The following is a 19,582-nucleotide window of genomic DNA, read 5'->3' on the forward strand; positions in this document are numbered from 1 at the left end:
ATAAAAAAAAAAATGGAGGGTTCCAAAAATATAACAAAAATATTTTTATGCATTATTCGACCATACGAACAGCCTACACTATGTTATTTCTCGGGTGTATTTTTTTTTTTTTATTTTGTAGCACATTGTTATCTAGAGTTCAATTACCCCATTGACATAGCATATATCACTTAGATTAACCAGAATAATTAATAACATTGACAGAGAAAAACCCTCGTCTTTTTGGAAATTGATTATTATGTGTCGCCATTCGAAGAGAATTATAGAGACAATTTGGGAGCCAATTCTTTTATGCGGCACAAAGTCTATACCGCGCCCCGCATCGAAAAGAACTAGGTATGTGTTCACCGTAAGAGTCACCATCACCAGACAAATTGTCGCCACTGCGTCGCAATATAAACATTTCGGATGTGAGTAAGTCCTCGAGTATACTTTTCATTCGACGTGTTTCAATTTGCCCTAAATATGCAGAAGAAATTTCTACCCATAAAATAGTTTTAGCAGAAAAAAAACCTTTGAACATAGAAAACAGATTTGCTGAGATTTCTTTGGTCAAACAATTTCAATGTACCTCGAAAGCTGTGGTGGCAGCCACATAGAAGAGTACCTACATATGTACATCAAATAAAAAGAAATATTTGCACAAGTTGAATGGAATGACTTTGCGGTTGAGTTCGGCGGGGGTAGTTTTTTTTTCTTATATCTCTCTGTAAATAGCTTTTTTTTGTTGCAACCGCTTAGTAGGGCTTTTGAGGATACATTTAAAATATATCCGAATTATAAAAACGAAAACATCAGACACACGAACATTTTCAAGGGTATCCTAGGACGAGAAAGAAAAATGACCTAGCGATTCTGGCAACTCTCTGACTGGATATGAACCTCGACAATGTTTCGATTATGTGTATGTATACGGTGATGATGAAGGTGGTGTAGTAAAAGGCAGAAGAGGAGAGCAAAAACAGAAACTCTGAGACGCAGGCAACTAAGAGATGATGGTGTCAAGGCCGTGACATGGTTTTCGCACTACACATTTATACGCTACCAGAATGAAGGAATATTTTAGTATGCCGAGAGTGTAAAAGACCAACAATAAAAATCGAAATTTATATAGGATCCTGCTTCTAATACTTGGCTTCTGAAAAAAAAAAATTCTCTTAAATTTTATACAAATTGTACACCAGTCTTGGGTTCATTTTCATGATATTACTACATCTCGATTTAAAAGAATTAGTATCTCTCGTGTTCGAGGAAGTCAATTTGAAGTAAGAATAGAAAAGGTATTGTATGCGAGTATGTAAAAACGGGTTCGGACTTAAATACATATATATTAAGATGTGGAATATTTTATCCCCGTGCCACAAAGTGAAAAATAAAATTGGCGAGAAGTTTATAGATTGACATTGATAAGGTTCTAAACATGATGAAATTGTTTTATGAAATCAAATAAGTACTGTATTTTAGAAGGAACCCAACATTTGTTTAAAGATGGCTTTGCTAGAATGCTTCGTTTCATGGCAAGTAAAGATATATTATTTAGAAACAAATTTTTTCTTGAAGTTAACGGTGTTTTCCAAGAAGATTTTGTACGAATAAAAAAACACGAAAGTTATTTGATAATTTTGTAAAGGCTAGCATTTGATCTCTATTCTGCATGTGTAAGTCAATCCCACACATATACCGTTACATTAACATAAGAAACAATCATTACATAAAAGTTGCACTTTCCTGGATCCACACTAGGTTGATCAACACGTTCAACATACGTGCCAAATCAACATAATGAAAAGTTAAACCATTCCAACTGGTTCAATTGATGTGTGGGCTCAGATAAATCCTTTATGCATCAGTTAGAATAATTTGGAAATGTTTAACTGTTAAGTATGTCGATTTGGAACGTATGTTGAACGTGTTGATCAGCCTAGTCAAATCAGACAAAATTTCGAGGATAGGTACATCATAAAAATAGTGAATAAGTCTTTCCTTGTATGTGATTGTTCCTTGTCTTATTCTGTCTAAAGTTAAAAAAAACTCTTTAAACTACAGTACTCGCTTTCATTTCACGTCCCAATCAATACTAATTTTGAAATACGGAAATGGATTAGAAAGATTTTTAAAATGCAATATTTATTAGGTATGATTTACAAGTATTTTGAATATAAAATTAACGTATTTCGACTTTTCAACCCTTCTTCTTCCTTATAAAATGACTAGAAACGACAAAAAAAAAGAATAAAACAACAAATAAATCCCATTTATATATGTTATTTACCTTGGGAGGGAAGAGGAAAACTGAAATTATAGCGTTACAGGATTTTTAGAATATTTTGCCTTTCCATTTCACAACATACAACGTAAATTATATATCTGATTTGGGATTTCATGTGCAGAAAAAAATAAATTGCACGACTGGGGTCGCACGTACTTGCTCTTATGCTTAAAGTAACTATAATGTTAAAGCTTTTTATTCAAGAAATTTAAAATTTGATATTTTGAAGAAATAAACAAAAAACAAATATGCCATTTTATTTCTTGTATAAAAAGGTATTTTTAGAAAAAAATTTTCGAAAATTGTAGGAGCCGTTTTTTAAAAAAATAATTTTTTATGTATACAAATTTTTTAACATTTTTCAAAAAAAAAGTTGGTATGCCATTTTGAAGAAATAATTAATTTACACATAAAAACTAAATTTCAAAATTTTTCATTGATCCGTTTTCAAAAAATTGATTTTTCAAAAAAAAAATTTGAAATATTTTTTAAAAATCCAAAAATGCGTTTTTTGAAAATTTTCTAAATTTTTAATATTATCTTTACTTACACACGTTTGTATAAAAATTTTCATTTAAATCGGGTTTATGTTGTACGAGATATTCAGAAATGAAAAAACCCGTTCTATGACAGGTACCGTTAATAACGGTACAAAAAATATTTTTTTATTTAAAAAGTTGGCTCTTATGTGTAGTACTACACACAAAAATTTTAATCAAAATCGTTAGAGCCGTTTTTGAAAAAAATTAACTTTTCTATTTCCGTTATTTGGCAGGTACCGTTAGTTTTGGTCATAAAAAAAAAATTTCAATTTCCCCTCTAGGGAATCACCAAAAACTGCTAACTACCAAGTTTGAAGAAAATCACTTCACTCGTTTAGGCTGCAGCTCCAGATAGAGACAGACACACAGACAGACAGACAGACAGACAGAATTGCCGGACCCACTTTTTTGGCATTCTCCATCATCGTAATGTCATGTAAAATTGTTATCTCGAGTTCGATTTTTTTTACGAATCTTAAACTTGCCCTATAGTACCTATATCGCAAGTAAAAATTATTTATTAACTAACCAGCAAGAGAACCAATCCATACCGACAAACAACTTCATATTTGATTTATTCTTAGTTCCCGCCTCGAAGGAAACTTCAAATCTCGATGGAGCAACTACTTTTACTTTTACTATACTACAAAGTATACGTACACGTACATGTATATAAAGATAATCTTGTTTTACAGTTTTGCTCTTTTATCATCGCATGTAGTCGTTGATGGGGTGTCCTACATAAAGCAGTCTGGAAAATTGGGTGACGACGACGATGTAATATATGTTATAGTGTATATACATATTATACATATTTTAAATGTTAATGCTGCAGTACTATGAGCACTAAAAAGAAAAGCATAACAAGGGCTAAGTTAATACATTCTACACAAGTTACAGTGAAAAAAAAATGGTATGTGATCTGCTGTGAATATACAGGGTATCCCAAAAGTTAACGTCGAAACGAAAACGGTAGATAGGGTAGGTGGTGACAGTTATCAGAAAAATAATAAAAAAAATCGCAGCCATATATTTTGGGAGTTATAGACATTTGAAAAAAGTCGAAAAAATTGTCACCCTGTGACGGTTTTTCATGTGCCGTGACTACAAATCTTAATTTTTCTCATTTTTTTCTTTTGTTACGGAACCTTGAAAAACCCTGCTATCAAATGCATTCAAAATTTTTAACTCAGCTGTATCAGTTTTAAATAAAATATTACTTTTTTACCCAACTTAGTACTAAAAAATTTTACATGACTCTAATTCAATGAGCCGTAGTGTAAAAAAAATGCACTACAGTGTTTCGGCAAGTTGCCTTAAAAGTTGGTGTGTTCAATTCTCTTTTCAAAATAGTATAACATTGTTGGGAATATTCCATAAATAACCGAGATAAATTTTTTTTTCCTAAGAAATTCGACTTTTTTTAGGTAATTACCTAATTAATTTTTCCATATTATTTAAGTTTTTGTATTCTGAAAGGTTCTGAAAGGGTACAAAACTTGAATAATATGGAAAAATTACCTCATAAAAAAGTCGGATTTCTTAAGAAAAAAAAAATTTATCTCGGTTATTTATGGAATATTTCCAACAATGTTATGCGATTTTGAAAAGAGAATTGAACACACCAACTTTTAAGGCAACTTGCCGAAACATTGTAGTGCATTTTTTTTACACTACGGCTCATTGAATTAGAGTCATGTACAATTTTTTAGTACTAAGTTGGGTAAAAAAGTAATATTTTATTTAAAACTGATACAGCTGAGTTAAAAATTTTGAATGCATTTGATAGCAGGGTTATTCAAGGTTCCGTAACAAAAGAAAAAAATGAGTAAAATTTAGATTTGTAGTCACGGCACATGAAAAACCGTCACAGGGTGACCATTTTTTCGACTTTTTTTCAAATGCCCATAACTCCCAAAATATATGGCTGCGATTTTTTTTATTATTTTTCTGATAACTGTCACCACCTACCCTAGCTACCGTTTTCGTTTCGACGTTAACTTTTGGGACACCCAGTATATAAATATAAATATATTATGTATACATAAAGTACTATATGCACATAAGCTATATATGTATGATATCTGTCTGTATGAACATGTAAACTGGTAAAATATGCGTACTTTTTCTTAAAGGCTCCCAAATGGTTATTAAAATATTGTTAAACTGCTTTTAAAAGTACTGAACTAAGTAGTTAAAGTCACCTCGAACATACGATCAGTTTTTTATGTTAAAACAGAGGTCTTTTGACGACTTATTTTAAATGCAGTCACTATGTTTATACCAAACACCAAATAAATACATATCTCCTTCTGAGACCCCCGGTATTATCAATGATACTTCTTTTTCGTTATTTTTAAACCCAGGGTCTCAGGAGAATATGGGAAAAATAGGAAAACACTTTTAACTCTTCAAACATCTTTTAAATATGTAGAGTATATGATATAATTCGAAGCTTTAAATTCGATCTGTACGAATGTAAGCGTTCCGATTGATTTTTCGAGAATTTAAGAAATTGATGAAATAAAGGTAAAAAATTAATGAAATAAAGGTAAAAATTAATCGTACTGATTGTGGAAAAACAAAACAACAAACGTTTCATACAATAATTTTATATACAGGCTTACAACTTTCAATCAAACGATATTTTGGAAGAAGCTCAGTATGAAGTCTGCCCATTAGAAAGATAAGTGATTTTAATGAGCTATACTGACTTTAAACTTAAGTATCACTGTATCCGCAAACTGTTGAAAAAACCTACGCCTCCTGTTGCAATGGCCTGCATAAACGGCATCTCGGGATAATGGTTCGGCATGGCGAAGCACCAAATATAGGCGCATCATCGACACATGAATTGATATGTATGTATGTAACCTCAAGACTCATTGATATGATTTCCGACTGATTTTTTGAAGTCCTGTGGGTTCGAATAATTAAACGTTGAAACATTCTGTTTACAAGGGGTGTTGTTCAAAGTTTTACACACTCTTCAAAAGAACCTCTCGGTTTAGTGTAGGTTTGCAAATTTTCTCAAAACTACAAAAATCAAGTTAGCTGGTTCTTGCATTCAGATGACGATATGATAAGAACCGTTGTCAATTGAAATACAACATTTGTTATATACTTTTCTCAAAACTACGAAAATCAAGTTAGCTGGTTCTTGCATTCAGGTGACGATATGATAAGAACCGTTGTCAATAATTGAAATACATTTGTTGATAAATTAATTAAATAAATAAATTTTTAAAACATCAAATTTCAATAATTATAATTAATGATTATAAAAAATGATTCCATCATTTGATAGAATTTATATTTTACATAACCATAGCCCCACTTCATTATAATTTACCATAATACAAATAGAAGTTTATAAAGAAAACTCTGTTAAACATATTTCTATTGTTCATGTTCTTAAATTTCTTTCTGTTATAAAATATTTCCTTTATTATATTTTTTTTTCTTACAGACAATCGTTAGTTTTTCTGTCGCCACACTTCGTGACTCCATGAGGCACAAAACCAACCCCCGATTCCTCTCCAAAGAAGTCTTCTGATTACCGATATGTAAGTCAACAACAAAGAAATAGATCCTTCTCTTCCACAATTTCTGCTATTCTTTATCTTAACAGTACACATAGATGTTAGTCTTTCTGTGTACATCGTCGTCCTTTGGCAAAGCGACAACAAAGAGGATATCCTATTTATTTGTGGCACTTTGCACTTGGGTATGATAATTATTTGCAAAACACTCAATGGTTGGGATGGTTTATCATCCTGGGCTTTATTTAAAAAAAAAGGTTCTCTAGAAAAACTTGCAGGGTTACAGATAAATATATGTATTTGTATATGCATTACTATTTGTATAAAAAAAAAGTACATAGTTCAAAGGATTTTTAAGGGATACAAATGAAATGTCAATGGCATGACAATGACACAATTTTAAATAACTATTTTCTTTAAATGTACATTTATTTACCGATACATGTTGTTTGTAAGTCTTTGTATTGTTGTTTTTAAAGTGCAATTGTTTGATTTATTCTTGTTCAAGATGTCACAAAACTTTCACAACAAATCGAAGTTTTGAAAAGCACAGACACTAATTATAAGTTTATATTTTCTTTTGTTTTTGTTTTAGTTTAAGTTTTTTTTTTAATATTCACTGAGTTTCACTAAAATTCGAGAAAATATTTGCATGTTTTAGTTAAAACTTGAAACATTAATATTGATAAACATGCAGGAAGTATGTATATCATGCAATAAAGCTTCAAAAAAAGGAGTGTAAAATAAAAGAAAAGTTTATGCTTGAACTGTTATGTTTTCAATGCAGCTTGATTGGTTGATACATACTAGTTTTTTTTTATTCTAATACTCAGTCGGTAAGGTACTTTATTATTTATTTATTTGCAAACCAACGAACAAATACATGCTTTCTAATTTGATTTAATTTGTTATAAGGAACTGAAGTGTAGTAATATAAGCAAGGTCCTTTTAAATAAAAAAGAAACTTGGTTTTCATTTCTTTATAGCAGGAATTGAATGTTATTTTTATGAACGTCAATACAATGCTTCATAAGGTGTTCCCGAAGGTAGCCATCTCGCCCCCCCCCCCCCCCCCCCTGATTTTCATTTTAACAATCAATGATGTTGACTGTGTTATAAAAGATTCTTCACATAAAAAAATATACAGATGTACTCGTATTCCCTGTATATTCGCACACTATTCCACCTTCTTTAACGAAAGTGGACTAAAAAAACCTAAAACAAACCATTCAATCTAGCATAAAAATTATTATTATTTAAGAGATAAAGTTAATTTGAAAGCGAAATTGCAGTAAATAAACTTCTTTATTGCTCCTTCAGTGATTTCAAAAAAAAAACTAAATCGTTTTATGATAAAATTATTAATTAAGTTTTTCTCCATACAATGCTGAAAGTGACTTAGCCCACTTTCATAATTATGGGTACATATGGAGGGCTAAGAGCTGAAGTGAACCAAATCACAAAAAGTGAATTCGGAGATATAATTTTTTCGAACAAGTGACAATTTGAATCGAAACACTTTTGGATCAAACAAATGACAGACCATAGTAGAGGCAAACCTTCTGCAGATTTTGGCACTATATCTTAATTTTTTTTCTTTTTTTGTCTTGGTCCGTTTCAGCTGTGAGACCTCCATATGATAACTTCAGATCCCACATCACTAATTCTATTAATAAACCCAATTCGCATTTGGTTTTGATAGTTGGTCCAAAAAATTTTCCGAACCTGGTGTTACAAAAACCTTTTATCTCATTCCTCAGACGTCGTCTCTAATATTCTAGCCACGAATGGTCCATTTTTTATGCATTTCATTGATTTGCGTCATAGATTTAACAATCGCTATTAAATTTAGAACCCTTTAATAAATGGCGTAATATGGTTTTTCATCCATCAACTATTAGCTGATAATATCGATTGCCCTGCGCTTTTGCAAAAAAAATCACTACACACTAACTCTAGAAGTCTCAAATCGGTGTCACTTTTTGATCTCATCTTTCAACGTACAAATGATGGATGTAACGAACCAATGGATCGCATGCTAGGTGCTACTATGAAAAACACTTTTGATTTGCTCTCCTCCAAACATTCTCTCAAAACCTCTCACTTAAATAATCGGCAACCCCGGAGGCTTCTCAAATTGTTTATCTCAAAGGTTTCTTAGTTTGTCATTTGGTTTTCAGTTGTTTTTGTAATAAAATTATTTGTAATTTGTGTTTTGCTTGTATCAAGCCAATAAAGTTAAATACCAATGTCGTTATACGTGCGCTTGCCTTCATGTATTTAGGGCATCAGTTTTTTTTTAATAATTATAAAAAAACGTTGTTGCACAATACACAATTTTCTTTCTCTAATAGATACCATTCACATTTTGAAATAAATATATTTCATATGTTGAGGTTTCAATGAAAGACTCTCCATGAGTCGTCTTCATATGCAAAAAGATGAGAAAACACTTGATTACATGAGTTTGATCTCACAAATTGTTAATGATATTTTTTCTTTAACTCACTTTATATAATAGGATCAAAAATATATTTATTTCAGACAAATTATGTTGCAAATAAAATCTTTTAGTGTATAAAGTGTAGGTATTTGATTGTTGAAGAAAGAGACATACAAATTTTATGTATACTTGTATAGTGATAATATAGGAATATTTTATTATTGATTTGCTTGGAATTATTATTTTTCTGAATAACTAGCGGTGGCAATTTAAATTTAGAATTCTCTTCCGGTAGTTTAAATTCCAATTTTTGTTTTAAATTGGAAGTTTAGTGCTTAGCGAAAAAGAATATAAATTCTATCCATTGTTTTTATTACATTTTCTTAGCCAATTAATTGTTAAATTGAACATGATAAATACAATAAAACTATTAAATTGCATTAACACCCACTATATTTCACGTCGAAAAAAAAAATAAATAACGTGTCGATGAAGATATTTTGGTACTTTGAAATTTTTGCGCGCTGAACTCTAAACTAGGCGTTAGGTCCTACTAATATTATTATTAATATTTTTTTGTTGATAAATAAGAGATATTCTTAGCAAAAATTTTATTTTCCTTATTTAGATGTATACTAACAGTTATCTGACTGAACATAATGATATATTCATTCTTCATTTAAAGAACAATTTTTCTCCTATAACTCACGACCTTAGAACAACATGGTTCTAACCGACAATTTTGAAAAAAATGAGTTATATATCAAATCTAGGTAAAATCGTGGTGCTCTTTCGATTCCCGCTATCTATTTTGCTCTATCTCTTTCCGTTTCGAAGATAACCTGGGATACAGAGTTCTATCTACACAATATACAATAAGGTTCTAACTTCCACTTAGAACTTTCCTTCACAAAATATCCAGAGATACGATTTGATTTGGGAGCAATAGGGTTCTAACTGCAAACAATGTTGCAGTTAGAACTTTGTTACATGTTTAGACGAAAAAATTGAATGCTGAGCAATAAGACCTTGTTTAATTTTTTGAAATAGAATTAATTATAAAAATAATAAATAATTGCTGCAATCTACCACTCTTAAACAAAAAGAAAAAAATTATTTAAATCTTTTTATTTCAACGGATCCCAATTCTTCAATATCGAATAACTAAGGTCACAAGAATAAAAAGTGTACATAGAACCATATTGTTCTAAATTTAACTGTCGCATCGTTGAGCAACGAAGTCCAATATGGTTTTTTAAAGTCAAATTTAAGGGTTAAAAATGTGTTTTTATTAGTGTTTAAAGCTAAAATCTTAAAGATTTCCTATAAACTCATCGAATTATAAACAAAAAATCAAACTTTTCATACACAGTTACCGTATAAAGGTGTTTCAATATTCAGAAGCGTTTTTCTCAAAACACAATTGGGTGTACTTAGAACCTTGTTGTTCTAGGGTCGCGTACTAGCTTCACATAATATAAAATACGCCTTCACAACTAATCTAAATAGCCAGCTTTGAGGCAGCTCAAACTCGTTTTCTTTTTTTTGCATATTATGAAAGTGAGTGCGAGTTCGGCTTTGCTCGATCGATCTCACAGGTGAATTCAAGGTAATGAGCTCTTGTTCATCTTAAGAATATGACCCATTGAGTCGGCCTGCCTGGGTCGGGGTGTACAAATCGTGTTGTCTTGAGTCGGGCTATACCCTACCCCGAAAACCATGTAAACCCGCTATTTAAAGCTGTCAGACTTTTGAATTCGTTATTACAACATACTGCATACCTACCTATATTTTGGTTATACCTCCATTCCAAAATTTGCTGTGGGCTCTCGGGTATAAATGATAGACAAAAATCCCTACCCGCTTTCAAAATTCCCTGAGCAAAATTGTGTTGATATTCCATTTTAACGGAAATCATACTCAGATTTGAGACTTCGACATTACCATTTACCCATGAATTTTCTTTAGCATTATTTGCCGCACAGGCAACCATCAACTAAAGTTTTTGGAATTTGTCAATTTCTTGGACCAAATCCTTCTAACAATTGAACAAAATAATAAAAAAAAAAAATACTAGGGTAAAGGCACTAGTATCCGGACAGTTAAGGTACTTTTGAACTTTGACGTCGAATAGTTTTATTGCTGTTCAAGCTATAGCAAATATATTTGTAGTTTCTCCAAAGTTTGGCATTTTTGTAATAATTCACATAATTTTTAAATAAAACATTTATTTCAAAATAAAAAAAATAGGGGTATTCACGTAAACGCGGAAACCCCGTAGAAACCGTAGAAACTGTAGAATTTTCTATCGGTAGAAATGAGCTGCCAAAATTTGTATGTGAAAAATATTCCGCAAATCATAGAATTTTATCTCACAAATTTGAAGCAGAAACCGTAGAAAAAAAAATCTGATAAACTTTGGGTGTGTTCAATCACCTATTGAATATGCTATCTGGGATCCCCTTATCTGGAATATCTTTTTGAACGCGATTTATGTCTTATTATTCAGATAACCACAGATGAAATATGTTAATATTGAAAAGAGAATATTATTTTATTTGAGCAAATTACATTTTTTTTATTGTTGCATAGTATTTGCAAAATTAGCTTGACTTATTTTTTTAATCAAACAAGTTCAATTTGACGTTTAACAAACAGCTGTTTGTTTCCCGTGTTTACGCGATTATTTTCTGCTGGGGTGTTCATTTAAACCTTTTGCGGAATTTTCTATTTTTCTGCAAAGTAGAAAATTATCTCGTTACGTGAATACCCTTAATACAAAAAGTTCGATTTGTACTAGTGTCCGGACGCAAAAGTTTCCGGACAAATTTATTTTTATCGGATACGATAATTTATGTTTCTTTTTTCGTTTTTATGAAATAAAACATCTTTTGTTTTTGAAAAAAATATGAAAATATAACTTTAATATACAAAAAAATGTATTAAAAAAATTTATTGTTGAAAAAAAAAAAAAACTGTTTGGTAGGTACTTTTTAAGGTTAAAATTGTTTTTAATAAAAGTTATCAATTTATCACTATGCAATTAATAATGCAAATAAGAAAAGGATTGGTAGGCTTGGAGATGGAGATAGATTGTAGCACGGAACGAATATTTCCAGAATTCATAATTACTGAAGGTGACAACAAAATTTAGGGATAACTTTACTTCTGGTATATTTAACTTTATTTCTGGTATATTTAATTTTATTTCTGGTATATTTAACTTTATTTCTGGTACATTTAGCTAATTTCTAATATATTTAACTATATTATGATTAAATATACCAGAAGTAAAGTTTTAACTGGCGTTATGTTTTTTCCGTATTATAATTTTGCTAGTCTTTGGATAGAGACAAAAGCTGGTTTCATCGCCATTTAATATCATACTTGAGTCATAAATGGAAATATGTTCCTGGCCAATACTTTTCAAATAATTAGAACTATTCAAACCATTTTATAATGCTCTCTTGTCTAAAAACTGCTGTTCCTTGGCTACTAAGGTTTTCAGCTTCTCTCAAAGCTATAATTGGATTTATAACAATCCTTGTATCCTCTATGGTCTTTGATATGTTTTTTGAATTCATTCCTTATAAGATAGCAAGTTTAAAAGTACAAAAACACTTAAAATTACATTAAAAACAAGGGTGTCCGGAAACTGAATCTAGTTTTTCAGTATTCGGAAACACATATTTTAACTTAGGTAACCCTATCCGAATACTGAAACATTGAGAGAGAAATGCAATTCTCTTGCATTAAAACCCAAAATATGTTCCAAACTACAATTTAAGGGCCTAAAAAAGCGATTTTTCCTTTTCCCTCATATTTTCAGTATCCGGACATTGTGTCCGGGAACTAAAAAAGTCTTAAATTTTAGTTTTAGTATCCCGACACTAAAAAATAAAATTAAAAAAAAAAAAACTTTTTGACTATTTTATTTATAAATTATCAAAATGTATCATTTATATTTATATTTACTCAAAACTAACAATTTCCTTTTATAATAAAATTAATAAACAGGTCTCAATTTTCTTAGTTTTTGCAAATGCTTTCACTATTTTTTTTTTTTTCTTACACAAAATCATTTTCACAACCTCACCCCTGATGTCGGACACTTAACTGAAGTATATCTCTTAAATCATTCAGGTTATCAGCTTGAAACTTCGCATTTAGAGCCATGGACATAGAAATAGCACACTATTGAGAAAAATCATGCGAATAGAATTTTAGATATTAGGAATGCTTTTTATAATTTTTTTTCTTTTGGTACATATATTGTCGAAATAAAGTGATGCGAGACAAAAATATCTTAAAAATACCGTTATTTTCTATATTTATTTGCACTAGCAATATAATGCTTTTCCTGTCTCTTTCGCTAGTGGACACAAAAATAGCAGACATATGTTTAACGGTTAAATTTTAATTCCGCGTTCAAAAGTTGTAAACGAAAATGCATTTATTTTATTGCTACTATTTAATTAACAAGTATTTTTGAAAAAAAATAGGCAGAAAAAATCATTAAACTGGAAAAAAGGGAGAATTACTTTCGATCTGAACAAAAATGTATATGCACGCACCAAGAGAAAGGAATACGTAAATTTATACACCTCGTCAAAATTCTATCTTCTATATGGTTTAGCTTCTATTCCTCTCGGCAGCTGCGTGTTGTTTTTGAAATGCATGTAAACGGCAACTGCGGATACGTATAGAAATGCCAAAAAACACAGCTAGTCTTTTGGAGTGATGAAATAAAGGTAAATCGCATTGGAACCGATGACAAAACATTTGTAAATGTAAAAAGGACAAGTCAAAGTATTTATCTCAAGACGATGAAACTAGGAGGATAGGATTCGTTGGTCTGGGGCGCATTCTCTTGGCATGGTAAGGACCCATTGGTAAGGTGGATGGCAGAATTGATAAATTCGTTTGTCTTAGTATTCCATTAGAAGACCAAAGAACCATATTTCTCGCTAGTTAATTAGATATTCATACATGACAATGACCCATTTATGCATCAAAAATAGTACAAGTTAGGTTTTCGAGCGATAAAATCGATGTTTGCACCTGGCCATCAAATTCACGATTTTAACCCCATAGAAAATTTATAAATTGATGTCAAGGTTAAGCTTGAGGAAACAAAATTCGAAAATTCAAACGATCTTTGGGCCAGAATCAAAAAATCGTGGTACCGTACTCCACAAAGTGGATACCAGAAAGTTAGTTAAAAGTTTACCAAAGAGGTGCCAAGGAACTTTAAAAAACCGTGGTCTACTAACAAGTTACTAACTTAGTATGTAGTATTGAATTTATTGGAAATTGTAAGAATTTTTGCTTAGAATTGATTATTTTTATGATTTTCGGAATGTGTGCTATTTCCTTGTCCACAAATCATAATTTTTAAAATTGAATTGAAATGAAATAATTTATTATTATTAATTTTATGAATCCCCATAAGCTAATGCATGCCCAGTGAAATATTATTTCACCAAGAGAAGAATATATTGAGAACAAGAACTTAGTTGTTTATTAAACAATAGTTTAACGTAGAATGAAAATAAAATAACAAATTAATTTATATAGAGAAAATAGATTTGTCAAAGTAAAGATTTAGGAAATATTGTAAAGTTGAAATTATATACAGGGTGTCCGATAGAAAATAGATAAGCCTAAAATGGCTGATAGGTGCACTTTTCTGTTCTGAAAACGAATAGAAAAAGTTTCTATCGCAACCAGTTTAGAAAATATTAGCTTTTTTTCGTTCAGTGTACTTTAAATTTCATCATCTTACGTTTTCTTTAACCACAACCACGAATGAATGAATTTAATAAATTTCTTATTTTTATAATTTTCTACAATAATTGGCTCACTACATAAGAAGTTAAGGGCCATTTTTTTCACTCGGAGTTGAACATAACTTGAGAATTTTTAATATAAAAATTCTCAAGTTATGTTCAACTCCGAGTGAAAAAAATGGCCCTAAAAGTTTTTATAACTGTTGCATCTTTTCTTTAAAAAAAATTTGAAATTTGTTTTTCGATGCAAAATGTGAAAAAAATATTTTATGAAAATTTTCAAACACCTGTGGTATAAAAAAAATCCATAGGAACGTAGGTGGCCAACTTTTTTAAAAATATGCGCGTCGAAAGGGGATTGCAGAATGGTAAAAGTTTTTATCAAATCTAGAGTTACTAGCAAGTTATTGGTACCAATGTGCAAAAAAGCCTATTAATTTAATAAATTATTTCAACTGTAAAATCTTAAGTTTTTCACATTGCTGCCACAAATGCATTTATTCCATCAGTTTTTTTAATCAGTCATATTTTACAATAATTCTTCTTACACATAACTATTAAAAAAGCGTTATAACCGTTGAACAATGGCTATAAAAAAAATAATTTAACTTTTTTTTTAATGCAAAGTAGAAAAAAAATATTTCTTTGCTCAGTTTAAGCATGGGCATACCTTTGTGCATCGGGACAGCTTGTTTTGAGTTTTGACTTCTTAATGATCTCGTTTTAAAGAAAAATTGAGATTTTCGGTCCCGTTGGCCCAATGCAACCTCATCGAAAATGTTGCAATGTTTTCGAATTTTTGTTCAATTCCCAATGTTATTGGGCTACGAAAAACATACAATATTTGTTAGATGCAATTTAATTTACAGTTAATATTGTGAGCCACTTCTTATTTCATCTTTTAAACTGGTTATTAGCGAATTAGCAAACAAATATTTTTTTTCTACTTTGCATTAAAAAAAAGTTAAATTATTTTTTTATAGACATTGTTCAACGGTTATAACACTTTTTTAATAGTTATGTGTAAGAAGAATTATTGTAAAATATGACTGATTAAAAAAACTGATGGAATCCATGCAATTGTGGCAGCGATGTGAAAAACTTAAGATTTTACAGTTGAAATAATTTATTAAATTAATAGGCTTTTTTGCACTTTGGTACCAATAACTTGCTAGTAACTCTAGATTTGATAAAAACTTTTACCATTCTGCAATCCCCTTTCGACGCGCATATTTTTAAAAAAGTTGGCCACCTACGTTCCTATGGATTTTTTTTATACCACAGGTGTTTGAAAATTTTTATAGGTAAAATATTTTTTTTACATTTTGCATCGAAAAACAAATTTCAAAATTTAAAATTCATTCATTCGTAGTTGTGGTTAAAGAAAACGTAAGATGATGAAATTTAAAGTACACTGAACGAAAAAAAGTTAATATTTTCTAAACTGGTTGCGATAGAAACTTTTTCTATTCGGTTTCAGAACAGTCAAAAGTGCACCTATCAGCCATTTTAGGCTTATCCATTTTCTACCGGACACCCTGTATGTTATATAGCATAGTAAACGTTAGTATTGATTACACTGCACAACAAGGTTTTGGATGAATAAACTATACAATACTTTTCCAAGGGTTTTTGGTGTGCTGAACTCGAATCCGGTTTCAGAAATATTCTATCAGCTCTAGTTTTTGAAATATTGCCATTAGAAAATGCAAAAACACGTTTTTAGGCTGATAGCTCTGGCCAACAAAATTTGACTAGTTTTATTATGAATAAACCAAAGTATACTTTTCCAATGGTTTTTGGTATGCTTAACTCGAATATGAAGTCAGAAATATTCTATCAATCTTATGTCGTTTTCGATTGGTTTCACTCAAGGATTCACTCATTCTGAAATCGAATGGAACAGGTCAAATCGATTCCACTCAATTCTGTTTTTTTTTTTTTTGTGTTTGTGTGTTTTTCTTTTAAATTTCAAATGTCAAATATTTATATTAATTTATTTTTCTTTCAAATGAAATGTTTTAAATTTTTTAGAAATTGTTAATTGTTGAAGAAATTAATAGGGAAGTTGGTTTCCAAAATATTTTAAGTAAGTTTGAAAATTAATTAAAACATTTATTTCGGAAAAAAAAATAATTTCAAAAAATAAAAAAAATATTGATTGAGTGATTGATTTGACTTTTAAATATTCGTGTATTAGTGCTTCTCGAGTGAATTCCGATTTTAAATCGAGAAGAGAATTTCTCTTCTGAGAAGCGTTCTGCCTTTCATATTCGTGCGAATAAAACGCTTTCAAAAGACTTCTGAATGATTCCGGACGCTTCCGGAGAGCCAATCGAAAACGAATTTGCGAAAAAAGCGTGTTTTTGGCTGTTTTTGAGGTTATGCTTTGATGTGAGGTACCTTATTTCAACACAATTTTTAACGGTTTCCATAAGAACTATTTTCCTTCTTTGAAAATCTGTTTGAATCTTTCCGATATCTGTTTTATTATCCGAGATATCTGAAGTTTAAGTACGTGTGTTTTGGCTTATTTTATCAATAACGTTATTTCAAATTGCAGTAACTTCAAATTAAAATATCTCGGATTATAAAAAAGATATCGCAAAGATTGAAACTGATTTTTAAAGAAAAAAAGCTTTTCTTTATACAAACCTTCGAAAAGAGTGTTGAAAAAAATAGCCTCACATTGCAGCATAACTTCAGAATCAGGTGTTTTTGCATTTTCTAACGGTAATATCTTAAAAACGGATTTGAGCTCAGCACATCAAAAACCTTTGGAAAAGTATTATTTGGTTTATTCATCATACAAAAACTTAAATTTTGTTGTGCAGTGTTATGGATGTTGATAATAGTCAATATCCAACATGCCCTTATATAAAAATTATAATATATAAGTTAAAAGGTCCTAAATCTAATTTTTGTAAGAAAAATCAAAAGTGTGTTATTTCTTTGTCCATAGCTGTATATGTGAAATACATCAGTGAAAGTATATTTATGGTTATTATATTCGAATTTATTAGGATGATTTACCTATTAATCGCAAAAAAAAATCACACTGTCCGGATACTTGTGCCTTTACCCTATATGTATTTTAGACCAATTTTAGATTAAAAATAAAACACTGAAAACATGCACAAAACAAAACTAAAAACACCCCTCCTCTTTTACAATTAAGATTCGCGCCTGTCTTTTTACTCAATGTTGTAGTGTAGGAGAACAAATTTGAAATCCACCAAATCCAGAATCAATTCATTACTTCCCTCAAACTATTACATTTTGTGAGTTTATGAACAATTTTAAGAACAAAAATAGAATAAAGTCCACAAATAATTCATGGAACAAGTTAAACTGCATTCTTTCAACAAAACATAAACTCCCGCCTATTGGAGGAACAACTTTTTTGCATTCACATTCGCATTTTTCATGGCTATGGCTGCTGCTAGGTTATGTTTGCTTTTTTTTTTTTGTTACCTTGTCCCCAGTAGATCCATATTCCGAACGGAAAAACTTAATTTTATTATCGTAGAAGCAACAAAAATCAATATTTGCATTCACAACAAACGATGCACTAAAAAAAAAAATTAGGAAAAACTGCACTACAACGAGGTGTAGGTACAATTGATTCTTCCCCCAAAATGCACTTTTCCTCATCATCGAAACTCATGATTACAAATTAGATATCACATTTTTTTTCACGGAAAATATATTGAATTCATTAGAAAATCGACGAAAATTATAAATTTTCAAGTCAATACATTTTAAATTAAGGAAAATAAAAGGTGGAAAATAAAACTAAATTAATTTACCTCTGTCTGTACCCGTTGTAACCGTATGGCGGCGCGTAGCCATTCATATTATTACCATACATTTTGTTTATTTTTTGTTTAGATGAATTTTTTCCAATGTAATTGATATGAATTAAATTCAAAACAAATTAATTGCTGATTTAATTTTTACAATAAAATCCCGTCTGCCGAGAACAAACTGAGGGAAATCCGCAAAATAAAGAAAAACAAAAGGGAACACTATCGGCAGCGACGACGATGGCTGCCAAAATTGTTCCTCGTTTGCCAAACTTCAAGACTTCAACAACGACGATGGCGTTGGGTTCAGATCTGTTCGATTTGACTTTTTTCCCTTTTTCTAGTGCATGCGTTTCGTTTTTTTTTTTGCTCTTTAAATTTGTTTAAAAGTAAAATTAACAAAGAAAAATTATGAAAAGTTAAGATATAGCAGGATTGATGGGAAGAAAAGGTTAAATATTATTTAAAAAAATATTTTTAATTTACGCCAAGCACAATAACAATTAATCATTAAATTAATTCACTAGCAAAATGGCAAATATAAATAGCAAATACACACGTGAAAAATGACAAGCAAACGGAGGGGAAGGTGTATGTATAGGTATAATCGAAGGGAAAATTTTTATTATATATATATTTTTTTTATTGTTTTATCCTTTTGGAAATCACAACACTCTTTTCTTTTAAAATAATAGTTAAGATTTTATTTGTAAGAATTTTGAACAAATATACTTTTTCAGCAAAAGAAAGCGCGTTTTATTATATTTTCTACACACTTAAGACGACCTTAAAATTTTTTTTCACAGCCGACAAAATGAAACTGAAAGGATTTTGCTACTTCTTGCCTTGTCTGTATAACTTTTTTGATCTACTATTTTATTTTTCTCGATTAGGTTTGTGATTTGTGTTGGATGTTGGAAGTTGGACCAAAAAGGACGCGCATTTGTGTAAAAAAAAATGGGGAAATTGTGTCAAAAGGAAGTGTAAAAGAAGAGTGCAACCATGTTCTTAAAATAGTTTAGGAAAGAGATGGGGGAGTTTTTTGACTTAAGGGCCGTTTGTGTGTGTGTGTGTGTGAATAGTTTTGTGGAGGGAAATTTAAAGTTTGAAGAGCTATGGAGTAGGATATTTTTGTAAGGGTAAGTTGAAAGTATTTTGATTTTTCTAATAAATTTTAATGAAAGGTGTGTT

At 30.3% G+C, this 19,582-nt stretch overlaps 1 protein-coding gene across 10 annotated transcripts in view; it reads right to left on the bottom strand.

Moving 5' to 3' along the window:
* Positions 1 to 19,350, bottom strand: part of LOC129920287 (sex-lethal homolog) — a 58,304-nt gene extending 38,954 nt beyond the window's left edge. For 2 of the 10 annotated variants that reach the window (XM_056001615.1, XM_056001621.1), the window contains exon 1: positions 18,395 to 19,349. In XM_056001615.1, coding sequence (XP_055857590.1) covers positions 18,395 to 18,456 — 62 coding nt within the window. In that variant the 5' untranslated portion in view covers positions 18,457 to 19,349. Of the gene's footprint in view, positions 1 to 6,789; positions 6,983 to 18,394 lie in introns of those variants that run through there. The other 8 variants (XM_056001622.1, XM_056001619.1, XM_056001624.1 and 5 more) reach the window with 7 other exon arrangements.
* Positions 19,351 to 19,582: the final 232 nt, after the last annotated feature.

Source organism: Episyrphus balteatus, chromosome 4 (genome assembly GCF_945859705.1).
Source record: "Episyrphus balteatus chromosome 4, idEpiBalt1.1, whole genome shotgun sequence".
Lineage (NCBI taxonomy): Eukaryota > Metazoa > Arthropoda > Insecta > Diptera > Syrphidae > Episyrphus > Episyrphus balteatus.